The 17,060-nt window shown below is 32.7% G+C and overlaps 1 protein-coding gene across 4 annotated transcripts in view; it reads left to right on the top strand.

Moving 5' to 3' along the window:
- The window catches only part of Nrx-1 (neurexin 1), a 240,332-nt gene that overhangs the window by 88,164 nt on the left and 135,108 nt on the right, over positions 1–17,060 (top strand). For all 4 annotated transcript variants that reach the window (XM_029321266.2, XM_085482216.1, XM_029321265.2 and 1 more), the window contains exon 3: positions 7,945–8,086. In XM_029321266.2, the coding sequence (XP_029177099.2) occupies positions 7,945–8,086 (142 nt within the window). The remainder of the gene's footprint in view (positions 1–7,944; positions 8,087–17,060) is intronic.

Genomic DNA, 17,060 nt, shown 5'->3' with positions numbered 1-17,060 from the left:
TTCATCAAGTGCAACCGGGGTAGTCGCGAATATATATGCCTTTTCTCAACATGAGAGTCTGTAATGGGCCGCGGTAAACGTATTTAACTTCCGGCCTCTTCCAGTTATTTCTCCGGCTGAAGTACTTTGCAGACGTGGGATGGGTTGTTACACGCCGCAATCTCTGCAACTCGTTAAAACAATTTTCACATGCTACCAAGTCCTCCGTAACTTCGCGCGCGGATAATGGCGAAAAAAAGCAAGATATAGAGTAATGGCTGGGCCGGATTTTACAGGGCGCAGAGGCGACCTCGTTCGACGCGCAGCGAACCCTTTTATCTTTCTTCCCTCGCGCGTGATAGTTAGAGCCAATTAATAATAATGACCGCGCGCGCGAACTGTTAAACCCGCTCTGTGTAACCGATGCGCTTAATTACATTTCGATAGGACTTAACTTGTAACTTGTTATACCTAATACCGCGGCGCGTACAAAAGTTAATATCCTCTAAAATGAGTATTTCTTTTCTTACTTCATGGTTTATTCGTCTTTCTATTATTCTTCCCCCGCACAGTTAAAGAAAATAATAAACATTTCTTATTCTTCTCCACGAAAGAAACAAAAACATGAAAAAGTTGAAAATGTTTTGTGAATGTTTGCGTTGTGGTAAATCGCGTCTTAAATGCACGCGCTTTGGAAAAAATGTAATTTTATTTGTAGAGTTTAATTAAAATGTTGAGATTTTGTCGTAAGAGACATTTTTAATTCTTTCGCTGGCAAGTTTCTTTTTATAAAAGCATTTGTTAATTCTTCACAACAAATCCATTTTCAATCTACTACATTTTTTCTATTTTAGAATAAAGGTACACATAATTAGAATATATATTGTGTGAACATCTAATGTAAGTTTTTAATGTATTCATTTGACTTGAAATGACATTTGTGCTGTCAATGATTATTAAATCCAGAAGCGCGCAGCAACGATTTAGATAATTGGTAGAATTCCTATATTGGTGATTCGATTTTACTATCGTCTCGAAATTCCCTTCCACAGAGTCCTGACTGGCCGGTAAATTTCGTTGCACCGTCGGCAACATCTCGAGGAAACGAGGTGCCGGCGGTGCACAGGAATTGGATAGAAACTACATGGCAAGAGGTGGGAATATATATCGTAAACTCCGTGACAAGTCTCGGAATCGGTTTGCAAACTTTCGCTATATCCCGTGTGTGTGAAGGATCGCGGGCCCAAAGATTTACCACGTATTCCTTAATGGAAACCGACGACAACGCTGCCTCTGGAAACAAATCCGCGAATTCGAGGGGCTAGACCGCGGTATCGAAGCTCGGTGAAACTCGAAACACCGCGAGACATCGCGTTTAGCTGTTATACCGTTTCGAGAAACTCTGCGAAACACTCGCCAGACATCTCAGCGACCATTCAAGTAGTACATATGTATATACGTGTGTCTGTATTTCTCCCGTCTCGTTGAACGCAATTTGTTATTAGGTTTATTAGAAATACGCAATATGTATGTATAGATTTGCAATATTCGAAGCATATAATGTCGAGAAACTATGATGAAGGAACCTTTTTTTAGAATGGATAAAGTTTGTAATTTATTTATTGACAAAAACGAAAATAGTTTCCTAAGAGATCATGCACCATGTATCATTAAATAACAAATCAGTTTTATTATTGTCAGTTTACACACAAAATTAGTTTTCATTGAAATTTACTTATCTTTAAATAGTTTTCAACTACGAGTGAGAAAACTATGAAAAAATAAAGAACATAAAAATATACTTTGTCAATTCACTGTTGACACATATTGCTTCCAGATTTAACATTTTGCACAGAATAACATATATGTATAAAAAAAATCTTTTTATATCAGATTAATATTGACATGATATTTCGATGTCATTTAAATAATACGTTGTTTTAATGAGAGATATTCTGCAACATTTCAAACAATCGAAGAAAATGTTGCATAGGTGTACTTAATACAGATGCGGAACTTTAATATGAATTTTTATTAGAACCGCGTCAGGAAATCGGTCGAGTTTAATAGGAAGATTTAAAGTTTAAGTGAAGTAGAGTTGCAGACTTTTCCGATTTAGTCAAAGTCAACGTCAAACTTTGTTATAGACTCTCGTGTGCTTATTTAACCAAATGTAAAATCGTAGATTTTAAATGCTGATATCCATATCTTTCTCTCTTCTTATTAAAATTATACCACCATCGTCCTATCCTTATATATATCTCAAATTTGCTTCATCTTTTATATCTTTATATAAAATTATTTTATGTTTGAATTCTCTATTAAAAATTCTCCTATATAATAATACAAATATATTCGTATCGCGTGAATTATACATAATAATAAGAAAAGATCACAAAATTTTGCAACACAACTTATAAATTGAGTTTTTAAAAGTTTGAAAATAAAAAATTTCAAATTTTAAAAATTATTTTTAATATTAATGTGCTAATATATTATTTGCATGTAATCGTTCTGCGTTCATCAAGAACAGAGTTAATTTTCGAGATTCTGTCGTTCACCGAACGACAATTAATTAACGAAATAACAAATAAATGATGCAATTGGTCCATGGTCGTATCGCGCTAATATTGACGTTAACGCGGTTAGCCATCGCGGTCGTTAATTCGCTAAACTGCGCCGAATGCAACGAGTGAGTTCTCTTTGACGCGACTTATTCCGCTGTGTGTCTCTCCGCGTTGGTTTATGTAACCCCGAAGTCCTGTACGCGCTGTATCCGGGAGATTTCGGAGTGGTCAAGACTAGATAGAGTGTATACAGTTTTGGCTCTCTCTCTCTCTCTCTCTTGCAGTTGGGCCTTATTTATCGCCTCAGTTTCTGTCGACAGGCTGACAGCAGCCAGGGTTAAGCCCTCTCTTCTCTGACTTTATCAGAGTTGTCGCGACCCGCAGCTCCCTCGGCGTATTTCGCGGCGCGCTTTCGCGGTCGGAAGAATGCACGTTGCACTTGGGATGTTGCGTCCTCGGAGACACGATGACTCGTGTCGCGCGAAAATTCTGTTCTTCGTGGCGACGCATACGTAATCGCCTTTTACAGAATATTCACGACTCACTCTTGGGAATGACGGAAGAAATATATTGATGATATATTTTTCGACTTTCGACGTTTCTCCATGCAGTAATTAAATATATTGCACTTTATTTTTAATATAAATTTGAGCTACTCAACTCATCAAATAATTCATCCATATTATGTATGCCGAGAGTACTTAAAGTTTCAAAATTTTTTCCAGTGATAGCGCAGGATCATGATTGATCATAATACATTACTGTAGGTTTGTAAATCTGTTTCATTATTGTTTTCTGTGCTTTTTATCAGGATTTTTATACCGTGCTTTTGTAATTTCCAATTGGTGTGTCAAAGAAATTTTCGATTTATAATTACAGTATAAATGTGACACAATTTCAATTGTTAAATAAATTGCTCATGTACGCTGATATGTTTAAGTAGATCGCCGTTATGCATATAAGCATGGAAAACTGCTGACATGAGGATGAACTAATTCGCAATGTTTAATTTTGACCAACTTAAATCGCTTGATTTATTTGAATACTTTCATCTCTGCGGTAGGCATACTTATTCAACTATTTTGCGCAAAGTTCATAAACATTATGCAGCTTTGGTTCTCGCCGAATTCCGTCGTGTACGCTGGATTAATTGCAGTTAATTAATCGTCCCATAAATTATTTGCAAGTTTTGAACTGATTTCCAAGGAAATATGATTGTAGTCTCGAGAGGGTAATTCATGGAATAGTGTTTAGGAAATTATCATCCATGGAGAGGAGCAAGAGAGTGTTTCGCCATGTCTTTTCCAACTTTCTTGAATTTGCGCGAGAATAGCTTCGTACTCAATTCTTAAATGCATTTATTTAAATTTACGTTTTGTACACGATAAAGTTTATTTTACTTTAGAATATAAAATTTACGACTATATTTATCTCTATTAATTCTTCGTATCTAATATATATTTGATCGGCTTTTGTTGCGCCAAAATTATGAACCGTATTATTTTACTAACTGCAGAAAGGTCAGAAACGGCTAAGCTAGGGTCGTATCGAAAATGCAATTTGCCACGACTAGACGTCAATTAGCTTTTCTCGCAGGAAATCTCGTTAACAATCCGCTGCGCCGTGTGGTCCAGTATGATTAATGCGGTCGACTCGTTAAGCAGGCTTGATGATCGTATTCGTGCAGGGTGTATTCGTTACTCTAAGTCCTTTTACTCCTCTGCTTTGCATGGAATATATAGAATATATATATATAGATATATAAAATTAAACTGATATACGGTGAAACGTATGACTCGCTTTGTAAATGTCTGATTTTACTTTTAATGACGGATGCTTTATTGAATCCACAGTTTATCTTTTTCTAGAAAAAGAAATGTCAATACAAATATGATCGTTTACGTCAATTATTATTTTATCAAATTTCCGATAAAATTTTATTAAAACAAACGTGCCACAAATATGCTAAGTATAGAGAAACTTAGATTTAAAATAAGATTTGGAGATTGCATATTTCATTAAAATAGCGATATATAAATAGCGATGATCTGAATTTGAAACGTGTACCTGTGTAATATTCTTTGATATAATTTAAAAAAATCAATCTCAAACACATAAAGTATCATGCAAAGCAATTTATACAAACTGAATGATATCGGAATAAATGTAATTTATTTTATTCCGAATTAAATGTATTTTATGTATGTTCAATAACGTAACGCGCGCGAAATGGCTTTTTTCGATATTGCGTGTGTAACAATGTACATTTTCAGCCGAAATTTAGTATAATTGTAGCAATTCTGGCGACATTGAGCATATGCTGTCTATTCGTGTATTCAATGCACGATGGAGTTAACCCATATCGTTACCCTTCGTTTCGCGTCATCGCTAAAATTACTATTCCGTATCCTTCGATGTGGCCATTTGCCAACTCTGTGGAATCCCAGCCAGGCCGCAATAATAGAGCGCAGCAACGCGATTGACCCCGTGACCCGACACGTGCATCCGCACTGCTTCACTAAATTCCTTATACGAAAATTTCGAGCTGTCCGTTGGAGCGAAAACAAAATCGAAGAAAAGTCCCCGAGAGTCCGTAGGTGTTATATAACAACTCATTTCCGACGAAGAAGAGACGCTACTAATGATTGATTAATTATGTAAATCGTCATTTTCCGAAGAAGTAGAAAAAGAAACAGCAATGCGGCATTTAGCCGCAAACGCTAACGAGTGATTTTCTCGCGGAGATAGAAATTATGCCGCGTATCCTTGCGAAACTGCGAAGTGGAAGTTTAAATATTTATTATCTACCGGTCAACACAGGCACGTACTACAAACTCGGCGAAAGTTCGTATTAAATGAACGAGCGAGCGAGAGAGGAAGAAAGAGAGATAGAAATGGAGAGAGAAAGAGAGATCTCCTTAATTATCTTATCCATTGAATTTGTGGATACTGCGCAGAGATGAATTCATTTACGAAAATTCGACTTGTCGCCCTCACAAATGTTAAAAATATGTTTCATATCTTTGCGAGAATTATGTATTGGGTATTGGTACAGATAAATGTTAATATTTTATCGTTCACTGCGAAATTGTGGAATAGATTAATTTAAAATTTCTTGTACCAGTTCAAATATAAACTTTTAGAATTAATAAAAAATAAAGATACCTATTCGTCGAAAGTTATTAAAATATTTTGCATAATGCAGTACTCAAGAATTCTTAATGCTACTCTTTAATTAAGTAAAGTAAGTATGATAAAATAATGTATAAGGCTTATCAAGATTTAATAAGCCAGACAAATATTAGTTTTACAATAATCAATTATTTCATATTTTTTATTTAATCGTTACGTATATATGCTTTATCTATATTATTCATATTTATTCATATGCCAAATATGTCAAAAAAATATTTTATATATAAAAATTTGCCATATTTCGAAGAAAATTATATCATCCATTGTTGCGATAAATTCTTAATAAAAATAACTTAATTAAAGAATCTATTGTAAAAGTAAAATCGTGGTATTCTGAATATCAAAAGTTCTGATTCGTATGAATTTTACATAATTTTTCAAAACTAGCTCGCATTGATCTTGGTGAATGCTTCCATTCGATTATAAAGACCCGACTCAAGTTGGGCCAACGTTAAAAGAACTTTAAAAACAAGATCAATGTTTGGTTATTCACAGTACAAAGATTATTCATAAAAGTCGATTGTGGTTGGCTTCTGAGAATAAAAAAAAATCTCGTTTGCGAAACTTAAAACATTGACGGTGCGTGATGCAAAGTAAGTTAAGACGTTTAAGGTGTGCACTGTCAAGGTAAATAAATCGTAAAAAAAAGACGTTTACCACAGCGACGACGCGTCCTGTAGGTATTCGTTTATTATTCGTTTCGAAGAGAGCGCGTAAGCTTGCAAAATAAAGATAAATGTAAATTGAGAAAATGTGTGTGCGGAAACTTCTTCACGCTAAAGTACGCTATTTTCTCTTTAATTCTCGCTGCGTAAAATTACGACGAATATTGCGAATAAATGTTATAAAATACATATACATATCAAATACACGTTTATATTTCTTTCTCAGAAATGTAATATGCTAAAAATATAAATTTCATAAATTGTTTTAAAAAATTCTTACTTAAAAAAGAGATACATATAAAAATATTTAAAGTTTTATATATTAACTAGATCTCTTAATATAATATGACATATACAATATGATATTGCATATGATATACATATGAATTGTTTAAAATGGCAATATTAAATTAATATGTGATAAAAAAAAGAAATAAATCATTTTTTTATTTTTTCATATTTATACAGAATAATGCAGAAGTGCAACAATAATTACATTATACGATATCATATTGTCATATTATATATATGATATTATACAATATGACAAATTAACACTTTTGAATTATTCTGCATAAATCATAAAAGAATAAATTGTTTTTTTTTATGTATCACATATTAATTCAAAACTATTCGTTTGCAATCAATATATCATCTTTTCCGAGAAAAAGCGATATACTTACTTATTTTTAAGAATTAAACTTAAAAATCTAATATATTTAACATATTACACTTTGTATTAATGTCACGTAAGAGAAAGACATTACATACACATTGATAGTTAAATGTCAAATTTGTGTTAAAAGCGATGAGAATATGCAAGATATATTAGATGCATTGTTCTATTATAGTCTTGAATATTTAAGTGGCATCAATCAAAATATTTGAAATGCCACAAACACCACAGAAGATATTGTATTGTAGAAAATAAAGAATTTTACCTATATGTATATATTCTCTCATCTTTCTTTCTCGCACACTAAACCTTTCTCGAATTCATGCTTACAATAAGAAGTTATATTACTGCAGCTAGCATATCCACGCAAGAAATCTGCTGCATAATACGATGCGAAAACTGCAGCACGCAATAGTAGCAATAGTTTATAGTTATGCATCCTTCCAAAAATACTTTTTATTTTAGTTATTATACAAATGAAAATAATATATTAATTTCATACTTTTAATTTCATAACATGAACAGTATGCAAGATTACTATTATATTACTTGTAATATTACTAAAAATTTACTTTCGAGAAAAAGCTACATTTAATTATACTCTGTTAAATATGCTAATTAAATAATTTAATTAAATATAATTTATTAAAAGATTTTTCTTTTTTCATCTAATGTAATTTATTATCTCTTTCTGACGAATATTTAGTACTTAATTTTATTGCCTCTTTTATATTGCTCTTGCAATATTGAACGAATAATTTTACTGTACTTATCAATCATAAAAATTCACTAAAAAATATTCTATACATGTTTAATTCAACTCGAATAATTCCCTAACGTTATACTGTGATGTGTGTTACAGAGTTTACGCAACATTGCGAATACAACAGACGCTTGCGAGACTCGCGATCCGTGTCAGCATGGTGGCATTTGCATTTCTACGGACAGCGGACCGATCTGCGAATGTCGCACCGGCGATTACGAGGGTGCATACTGCGAGAAAGGTTAGTAAATTGACTTTTAAAATTCAATCTGTGTTATTCTTAAAAATTAATTATAATCCAAAATTATCTTTTGTTGAAACAACTTACGTTTAATAAATACCGCTCTTAATTTCTTTACAGTATCAATAAACATATATATAACGAATATATTGTCATATAATAATAATAATTATTAAGAAATGATTAATACATTTAGAAATAATTAGTTTATTAATGTTGCTCTATTTCATGATATATTAGATTAATACGAATTAAATCATTATCTATTTATACGCGGTTTTTTTCAAAACTATATTTATTAGTGTATTATTAAAAGATAAATCGAAATTTATATAAAGACACACAAATCTTCAAAAATAGGATAGAAAAATAAAATCTCATCATGTCATTATTACATATGGCGTACAATAATAAATAATATAAGATAAACCAGATCAGAGAAAACTATATTTTTATTAATGTATTATTAAAAGATAAATCGAAATTTATATAATGACAAATCGTCAAAAATAGGATAGAAAAATAAAATCTCATCATGCTATTATTACATATGGCATACAATAATAAACAATATAAGATAAACCAGATCAGAGAAAATGAAGAACAAGAATTATTTTTGCGGATTTATTTATAACGCATTGAACATAATTTAATTGAATAATCCGCAAATATATAATAATAATATTTATTACTTTCGTTATTATTTTTTTGGAGTGTATGCAATACATGTATGTAGCTGTAATCTTAAAAATATAATAATTAATAAATTATGATAAATCAAACTAATCAGCGTTTGCAGATGTAAAAAGATTTAAAAATCTCGAAATTTTCGCATATTTTATTAATAATTTATTAAGAGTTTAACAAGGCTCTGTAATATAAATATAAATTTAAAGTGTAAGACAGGCAATAAGAGCCAAATCGCGGATGACAGTGCGTTATCCCAACAAAACTAAAATTTTTTCCGTTAGAATCCCCGTCGTTTCCCGATTCAGCGACTTTCGGATCTATATTTTTCTCTCGCATTTATTTCCTTAGAGGGAAAGAGGGAATGTATGAAATTAAATCTCTTGTAGAGATTATTCCAATTTTAAATCTTGGCCGTGACCAAGTAAAATTTGGTGCCTGGTGCACAGGTAATTAATTCTAACGGAAAAAATTTTAGTTTCGTTGGCATAACGCACTGTCATCCGCGATTTGGCTCTTATTGCCTGTCTTACACTTTAAATTTATATTAATAATTTATATTTTAATGTAGAAATTATATAAAAATATATATTTATATATTATATAAACTTATATACATGTATATAATTATATAAACTTATATATTGTATCTGTTAATTTTCAAATATCAAACAACTTGATTTATCACAGTTTATTAAAAGCTTAATTTTCTTTGTTAAAATTGTATTGTATTTAATTCATCTTTGACATTTGTATCCGTCTAAATCGATTCTGTATGTGGTTTCTGGTATTGTGGTTTTTGCTTTTAGTGATCTATATTTCACACTGTTTTATTAATATACAATCTATTCGTGACATTCGAATTTTATATCTTTCAATTTAGTTGATAATTTATTGCAGATCGCGTTGCATTAAATGCAATATCAATCACTTGCACGAAGTTGATGCAAACGGCGAATCTTTCCTTCAAATATTCATTATGTCTTTATATTTTTGCATCCTGACACGTAGGAAACATGTCACACGATTTGTCACGGTCAACGGCGCTTTTATTCTCTTTCATTTTGCTTTCAATTTGCTTTGTCCGATCGATGGTCGTTTTTAACGATAAAATATCTAGACAACTATATGGAGCGCGTATTTCTTGTTAACTTTTACGCGTATTAGCGAGAAGATCCGCGTCGTCTAATGAGGCGTAATTGCCGACAGCTGCAGAAACGAAAGATGGCGTCCCGAAATGATTTTTCCCTCTCTTAAGCCACCGGCAATTAGAGAAGTCGGGCATGTCGAGGTCGTTTCCAAGACGGTTCACCGATAATTACAATCAGACTTGTTCCTCGTTAATGAGGTGCGCTCACTAAGGAATCGTTAACGGAGGCGATTCGGCAATTGCGAATGAGATTGGCGAAATATGCGAAAATTATTCGCGTATTTGCTTATATTTGCTCCCGTCATTCGAAGCATTTCAGAGAAAAGTCGTCGCAAAATAAGATTCTGAAGTCATAACTGATAATTTATAAAAAAATGTTTAATTACTTATAAGAAAAAAATATTGGAATCCTGATATTCCATTAAAAAAGATGAAAAGAATTATTGTGCGTTACTGATAAAGAATTTAATTCTATTTTTTCCTTGACATATTTTAAAGCAAGGCATGATTTCAATCATTTTACAAACTTATTAATTTTAAGTTACAAATTAATTAGAAGTGTCTTCTGTAATGTCAGTAGAACGAAAAATATAAAATAATTATATATATATATATATTGATTTGTAAAAATGTAACATTGTCGGAATATAAAGATCTCTCCTCACAGAAAATTCAGAAGACTGTACGCTCGACAGATTTAATAGCGGAGAACGAGATTACATTTCTCTCACGGATAAGCAACATACCGGATTTACCTTAATTGCAATTTATTTTCTACGATAAAATTCTGAGTTTCCTCGGGCTTTCGTCTTGTTCACGAAAGGGAGTATTCTCGACCGTGCACATTAATGATAATTTTACTATCTTGAGAATTTTCTACTACTTAATTCTACGTTTCAAAATATATTTATGATGTATGATGTAAATTATTTTTAATGGTAGAATATTTCTTTCTTTTTCTCTCTCTCTTTTGTATAACTTTATAACTTTTCCACTTTGAAAGACAATTACAGAAAATGCGCGTAAGACATTGTGTAAAGTTATCTTTGTATTTATAAATAGTATTTAAAATATTCAATTTCGGAGCACTCGATACAACAAACGAATGTACTAAATGAAATGGTTTTGCAATTCTCGATATTGAGAGTCGAGAATTTCATGGTAGAAAAGGGATGTCTTCATGGCACGAATAAACAATTTTCCTTTATCGAAGATTGCAACGTGGAATGTTTATTCAAAGGCTTACTTCGCTGCAATAATTGCGAGTCTTTGCGAACTCACGGCCGAGTCTTTTGTCGCTACCGAGACATCGTCCAGAAGAACGCGAAACTTCAAAGAGGACTCTTCGCAAAAGGAACCAGGACAATTTCATTTTAATTCCTCTCTTAAGCTTTTTGCAAGGCGCGATTGTCCTCGTCGTGCCTGACAGGCACAGCCGTTATACGCGATATAATGTAATTTCCAGCCTTAATGACCATGTTGAAACGAATGGAGGAAAAAGGAAGAAGAAAATGGGATAGTGAAGAGAAAGGATGAGAGTGTTACAGGCGCGCAAGATAAAATAGCGAAGCTAGAAATGAGGGTTGAAACACAAAGAAAAAAAAAAGAGTTTACAATTTATTAGGGTCAAAATAATCGTTCTATCAGAATTTCTAAACGAATATCGCGATAAACTGATGTTGCTATTTCGTGAATAAAGAAAGGATATATGTACAAATTATAAGAAGATGAAAAACAGACAAATTGACAGTCAACTAATATCGCATATATGTATTATCAAGATCTTGAGATTCTTAATATTTAGTATGAGTATATTAATTGATAAAGAAAATTTATATTATATTATCATTGATATTAAAAATAAGAAACGATATGATGAAAGCAATCATGAAAACGTAAGTCGTTGAAAGTATAATACTGATTAATATTTGACATTTGATATAATTATCAAATCTATTCACAGAAGATTAAAATATATGAATAAGAACGATTAAAAGATATAAATAAAAATAAGCAAGTCAAGAATGGAACGTAATATAAAATAGATTAAGATAAACCGCCATTTCGCATTATCCGTCTCAAATTGGATAATCAAGAGTTTATGCTCGCGGCGAATCGTTATCTGGGCAAAGTGATTCAACTTTGCGCGGCTTTAGCTCAGAGAAACTTGCTTGGTTAACACTCGATATTTGCGTTTGCGGAAATTTTAATTTAACAATAGCTCGAACGTTTCGAAAGTATTTAAATTACTATGAAAAGCGCGCGCGCATTCCAAATATATATTTCTTCTTTCTAGAAAATGAATACGGGTATCGATCGATCTCGACGCATGGTTCAGTTCTTTACTCTTTCTTCCTTTCTTTCTTTCTGTTCTCGCATATAGAGGCATGGAGCACGATGCTGCCTACGGCGGGTGCTGGCGATTACTGGGCTTGGGATTACAGTGAGTCTCGCTAATTACAAATACAAAGCACATATCCGCGATAATGGTATGCGGCAATGGTAGAGATATCAGTACGAGTAATTAGTAGATCATAGCTCTAGCTATAGATGATATATATGTATATATATATATATATATATATATATATATATAGGTGTGTACCTATATTTAGACCCTTTAGGAATAAATTTTTCATTAATGCGGAAATGAACGACTCAGGCAGCACCATGTATCATTTTCTGATGTGACAAACGGATATAATAACGCTAATATTTTTATTTACTAAATATTAAATTTTATATAATTTTGTGCACACATATATAGTCGAATTATGGAGTGTCTTGAAAAGTTAAATTAGATTTTCATATCATGCATATTTTATATCATAGGAGTATATGTGTCGTGTGTGTATGTACATATTATATAATCTTTTGTCATGTAAATTTTAATTATATGTACTTTAGTGTAACTTCTTTCATGGTGAACATAATTCTTCTATCGTTTCATCAACACATATATATCATATTAATCATAAATTATTCATTAATTATTTATCTATTAACGCTTAGAATTGATTTAGATAAATTGCATATTTTATCGCTCTATGCTTGCGTAGAAAACGTTTAGATATTATTGTTATCCCGCATAGTTTCCATTAATAAAATCACATAAATAAGAAGTGAATGAAATTGATATTTCGTGTTAAATTGACTTTTGTTATAATGAATGTAATTATTAAACCTTATAATTAATCTCCCAACCACTTTGATAATTTATGTAGTCAGTTAATCTATTATTACTCAATCTAAATCCAATAATAATAAAATTGCTATATAAGGAATAAATCTCTTGTAAATCAATAAACGAGCATCCATTTTAATTCCGTTCAGAAATGAATAAACATCGCTTATATTCGCAACACGAACAATTAATAGAACGAAAATAGAAGGAAAATCGTGCGACGCATGATAAGCAAAATATACTAAAAATGTTTATCAGAGTAATCATTTTTTTTACGAACGGATTTACAAATAAATATATTGGAAATCCTTTTCCATTATTCCTGTATAAATGTATTTTTTTATCCAATAGCAAAACGAAACAAAAACTAGTGGATATACGAATGCTATACGTTCAGTAATTCTAAAGCGTTGAATCCCCATCGGTGCGGTCTCGATTGCGATATTAAGCTCTAAGCACGGATCAGCGGCGAAATCACGTAAATCACCAAGAACACCCCGAGAGCTGTACAGTGAAACACACGGTAAACAACGGGCAGACGACGAACGGCGCGAACCGAACAGCGGTTTAGGCGAGGCTAGGTTGGTCCTCCGTATCAATGGCCTCAGTTCTACGTCAACAGTGCAGTTTAGTCGCTAATTTGCATACCTCGCGAGGTACCAATGCATTCCGCCAGTCCGCTGGTTATACCACCCGCTCAGAATTAGGCCCGTATGACTCGCGAGTACTCCAGAATCCCGAATCTGTCCGTAATGACCCGCAATATCGTATATATATGATCGAGTCCACTATATCAGAAGCTCGAATTCGTTTGCAGGAGAGATCGCAAACATTTTCTTACTTCCGTGTGAAAATTGTTAAGAGGATCGTAAGATTGCGTCTAAATATCTATTTAGTGTTTTATATATATATCGAATAATATTAAAATTAATTAATGAAAGGCTCGTATAAATTAACGAAATTGAAAGAAATAAATATTGTAGGCCAATTAAACGAGCATAATTACACATAAGATATAAAGATTTATTAATAATTAAATTCTCATTCCATTAGAGAAACAATATACAACGTAAACGTTTCGACTGCACTACAGTCTTAAATAACAAATGTTTTATGTATTGAAGAAGACTGTAGTGCAGTCGAAACGTTTAAGTTGTATATTGTTTCTCTAATGGAATGAGAATTTAATTATTAATAAATCTTTATATCTTATGTAATTATGCTCGTTTAGTTGGCCTACAATATTTATTTCTTTTAATTTCGAATAATATTAGTTTTATGCAGAAAATGAACGAAACAATGTTTGAAAAAAATGTGCAAGCGTTATTTTTTCTATATATTGAATCATATATAGGTATAAATGATAAATATGAGATAATATTTTATAAAGTTATTACATAACGTTTGAAATAATTTAACATCTGACATAAATGCATAAAAAAAAATGATTTAAAATAATCTATACAATTTCGAAAGTTTAAAATAAAATTTCAAATAAAAAAATTTCAAATAATTTTTGAAAAAAACTATTATTTCAATTTTTTTTTATCAAATTTCAGTTATTGTATTTGAAGTCAATAATTTCACGTGCATTTCTATCTACATTTATCTTTCCTCGCGTCGAGAATAATTTATATATAAAAAAAAAAAAATAATTTAAATAATCGTCTACACTAAATTCCGCGCATAAGTACTTGTCGCTGTGTTAAATGTAATCACCGTCACATATAGCGGCAAAGAGTATCCTCGGGTATCCGGCGGGGTTAATAACGCGGATTACGCTTCACCGCGCCCTTCACGATTATCCTCGACCGTCGTTATCCAGCAGGGGGTGGATCGCCGACAAAGAGTTATCCGCATCCAGTTGGAAAATTCATTTTCCAAGCGGCGCGGTGTGTCTCGTTCGAGATGAGCAAAAAGCCCGGTCGGAAATAGTTGGATACGTCATACCGGTACAGAGAGACAGAGGGTCGGACGGTGGATTTCCGACAATAGTCGGAGTTAAAGTTGCCTTGACCGCTTACGACGGGAAGAGAGAAAGAGAGAGAGGATATTCTCTCCACGCGGGATTTATGCCGCGACTCGCGTCAGTGCTGGAAGCAATTGCGGCTCGCTGTCAGAAGGGTGCTGTCCTCGTGGATTATGAACGACCATTTTGTTGCGTTGTTAGCAGATATCTGGCACGACTGCGAGGCAGGAAACATTCGTTAATTAAGTTTTTCGCGCGCAACTTCGTGCGCCGCATCTCCGAGTCCCGGAGATCCCAGAGGAATCTTCTAACAGTCTCTCAACAAGGTGCAAAGAAGTCTCTTCTTCAAGTTTCATTTGATATATTTCTTAGATCTTGACAAGGAATATGGTACTCTCTTTTATTCTTTCTTTCTACTTTATTCGTCAAAAGATCCTCTTCAAATTCATTTTTGATTACTCGGGAGCCACATCTCGATATTTTTGAAGGAAAATCTATATGTTAGAGAAGTCGTAGTGGCTTTGAGATGTTTTATAATTGCGTATATTGCATTATGCGCCATTCTCTCGGAAATCAGTGGCATGATATTAAAGTGGCATGGCTTTCGAGTCCTCTTTATTGTCAGGACGACGAAGTGACGACAAGGAAAATAAGGTGAGAAGGGACTCGGAGCAATTACTCGTACGTTCCGCTTGCGAAGAATTATGGTCTCTCTAGTGCGGCAAACTCGCGACGAACTTTGCCCGATCCTTAATTCCTTAACGCCTGAGCCGTGCTAAAACTGTGTAAGAGCGATATATAATTCATTAATGCACTCGTCGTTCGCCATTCTGCTGATTATTAATGAGCACCGAAGACGGAAAACAAATTTCGCAAGTTCGAATTGCGTTAGTTGGCGTTATAATAGCAGTTTGATGAAAGTTAAAAGAACTCCGGTGAAATGTGTACCGCGGGGAATAAAACTAAAGGTAGATGAATCGAGAACATATATATATATACATATTATAATGTAATAATTATCCATAAATTTAAATTTTTCATTTTTATTTTATAATTTTATTTTTATTAATAAAATTCGTGTACATTAACATATCTTTTTTTTATTTTAAATAAATAATGTCTGTACTCTCTTCTTAATCCATTAAAATTATTTGGTGCCAAGCGCAAGTAAATTTATATATACTCCAACGTTTCGTCCATCCTCCGGCGAAAAAAGATTTCGTCTGACTTTATTTCAAACAGACTTTTAGCTTAGACTAGACTGTTTTATTACATCTGCCGGCTTAGGCACTCTTTGCGCGTCAATTGGGTCAGCGAGGAAGGCGTTTGTGCCTGAGAGAGAAAAAGCGGTTTTATTAAATTTTGGGGCTTAGGCCGATTTTACACGTACGGTCTGACGATTGCAATTTTCCGCTGCGACGATACAAAGCGACGTGCTGCGAAGAGGGTCGCTCGGCCCAGGTTTCTGGGTTATAAACGAGTTGTTCGCAATAACTGCCGCGCAATAAGTAATCAATATTTATGAAGCAAACGCTCGTCCGACGAAGAGAAATTCGGCATTCAATCGGCAAGAGAAACGCGATAAGCAAAATTATTAAAGAGCCACGATAATTAACGTATGTACGCATATTCGATTGAATTTTCCGTATTGTGCACGGTCTGTTTTATGTGTACATAACATAACATTGCATTATACGTATCTAGCAGCACACAGAATATTCGATAATATTCGCATTTGGTAAGCAGAACTTGTCGAGAAATGAAACAGCCTTCTTTTGAAAAAGGATTCAAACAAAATTAAACAAAGCAGTACGATATTTCTGTTAAAATGTTTGTAAATTTATATAATTTTAATTACGGTATTCGTTGAGACTTTTAAATTCAAAGACTTTATTATATTTTTTTTTTTTTTTACTTTTTAAACTACATAAATTCTATATATTTTTTATCTCTCTGCGAATGAAAATAATCTACAATAGAAATC

Source organism: Nylanderia fulva, unplaced genomic scaffold (genome assembly GCF_048542155.1).
Source record: "Nylanderia fulva isolate GAGA-0341 unplaced genomic scaffold, ASM4854215v1 Scaffold2, whole genome shotgun sequence".
Taxonomy (NCBI): domain Eukaryota; kingdom Metazoa; phylum Arthropoda; class Insecta; order Hymenoptera; family Formicidae; genus Nylanderia; species Nylanderia fulva.
Note: the sequence above shows the minus strand (reverse complement) of the source record. Positions and strands in the feature narration are given on the sequence as shown.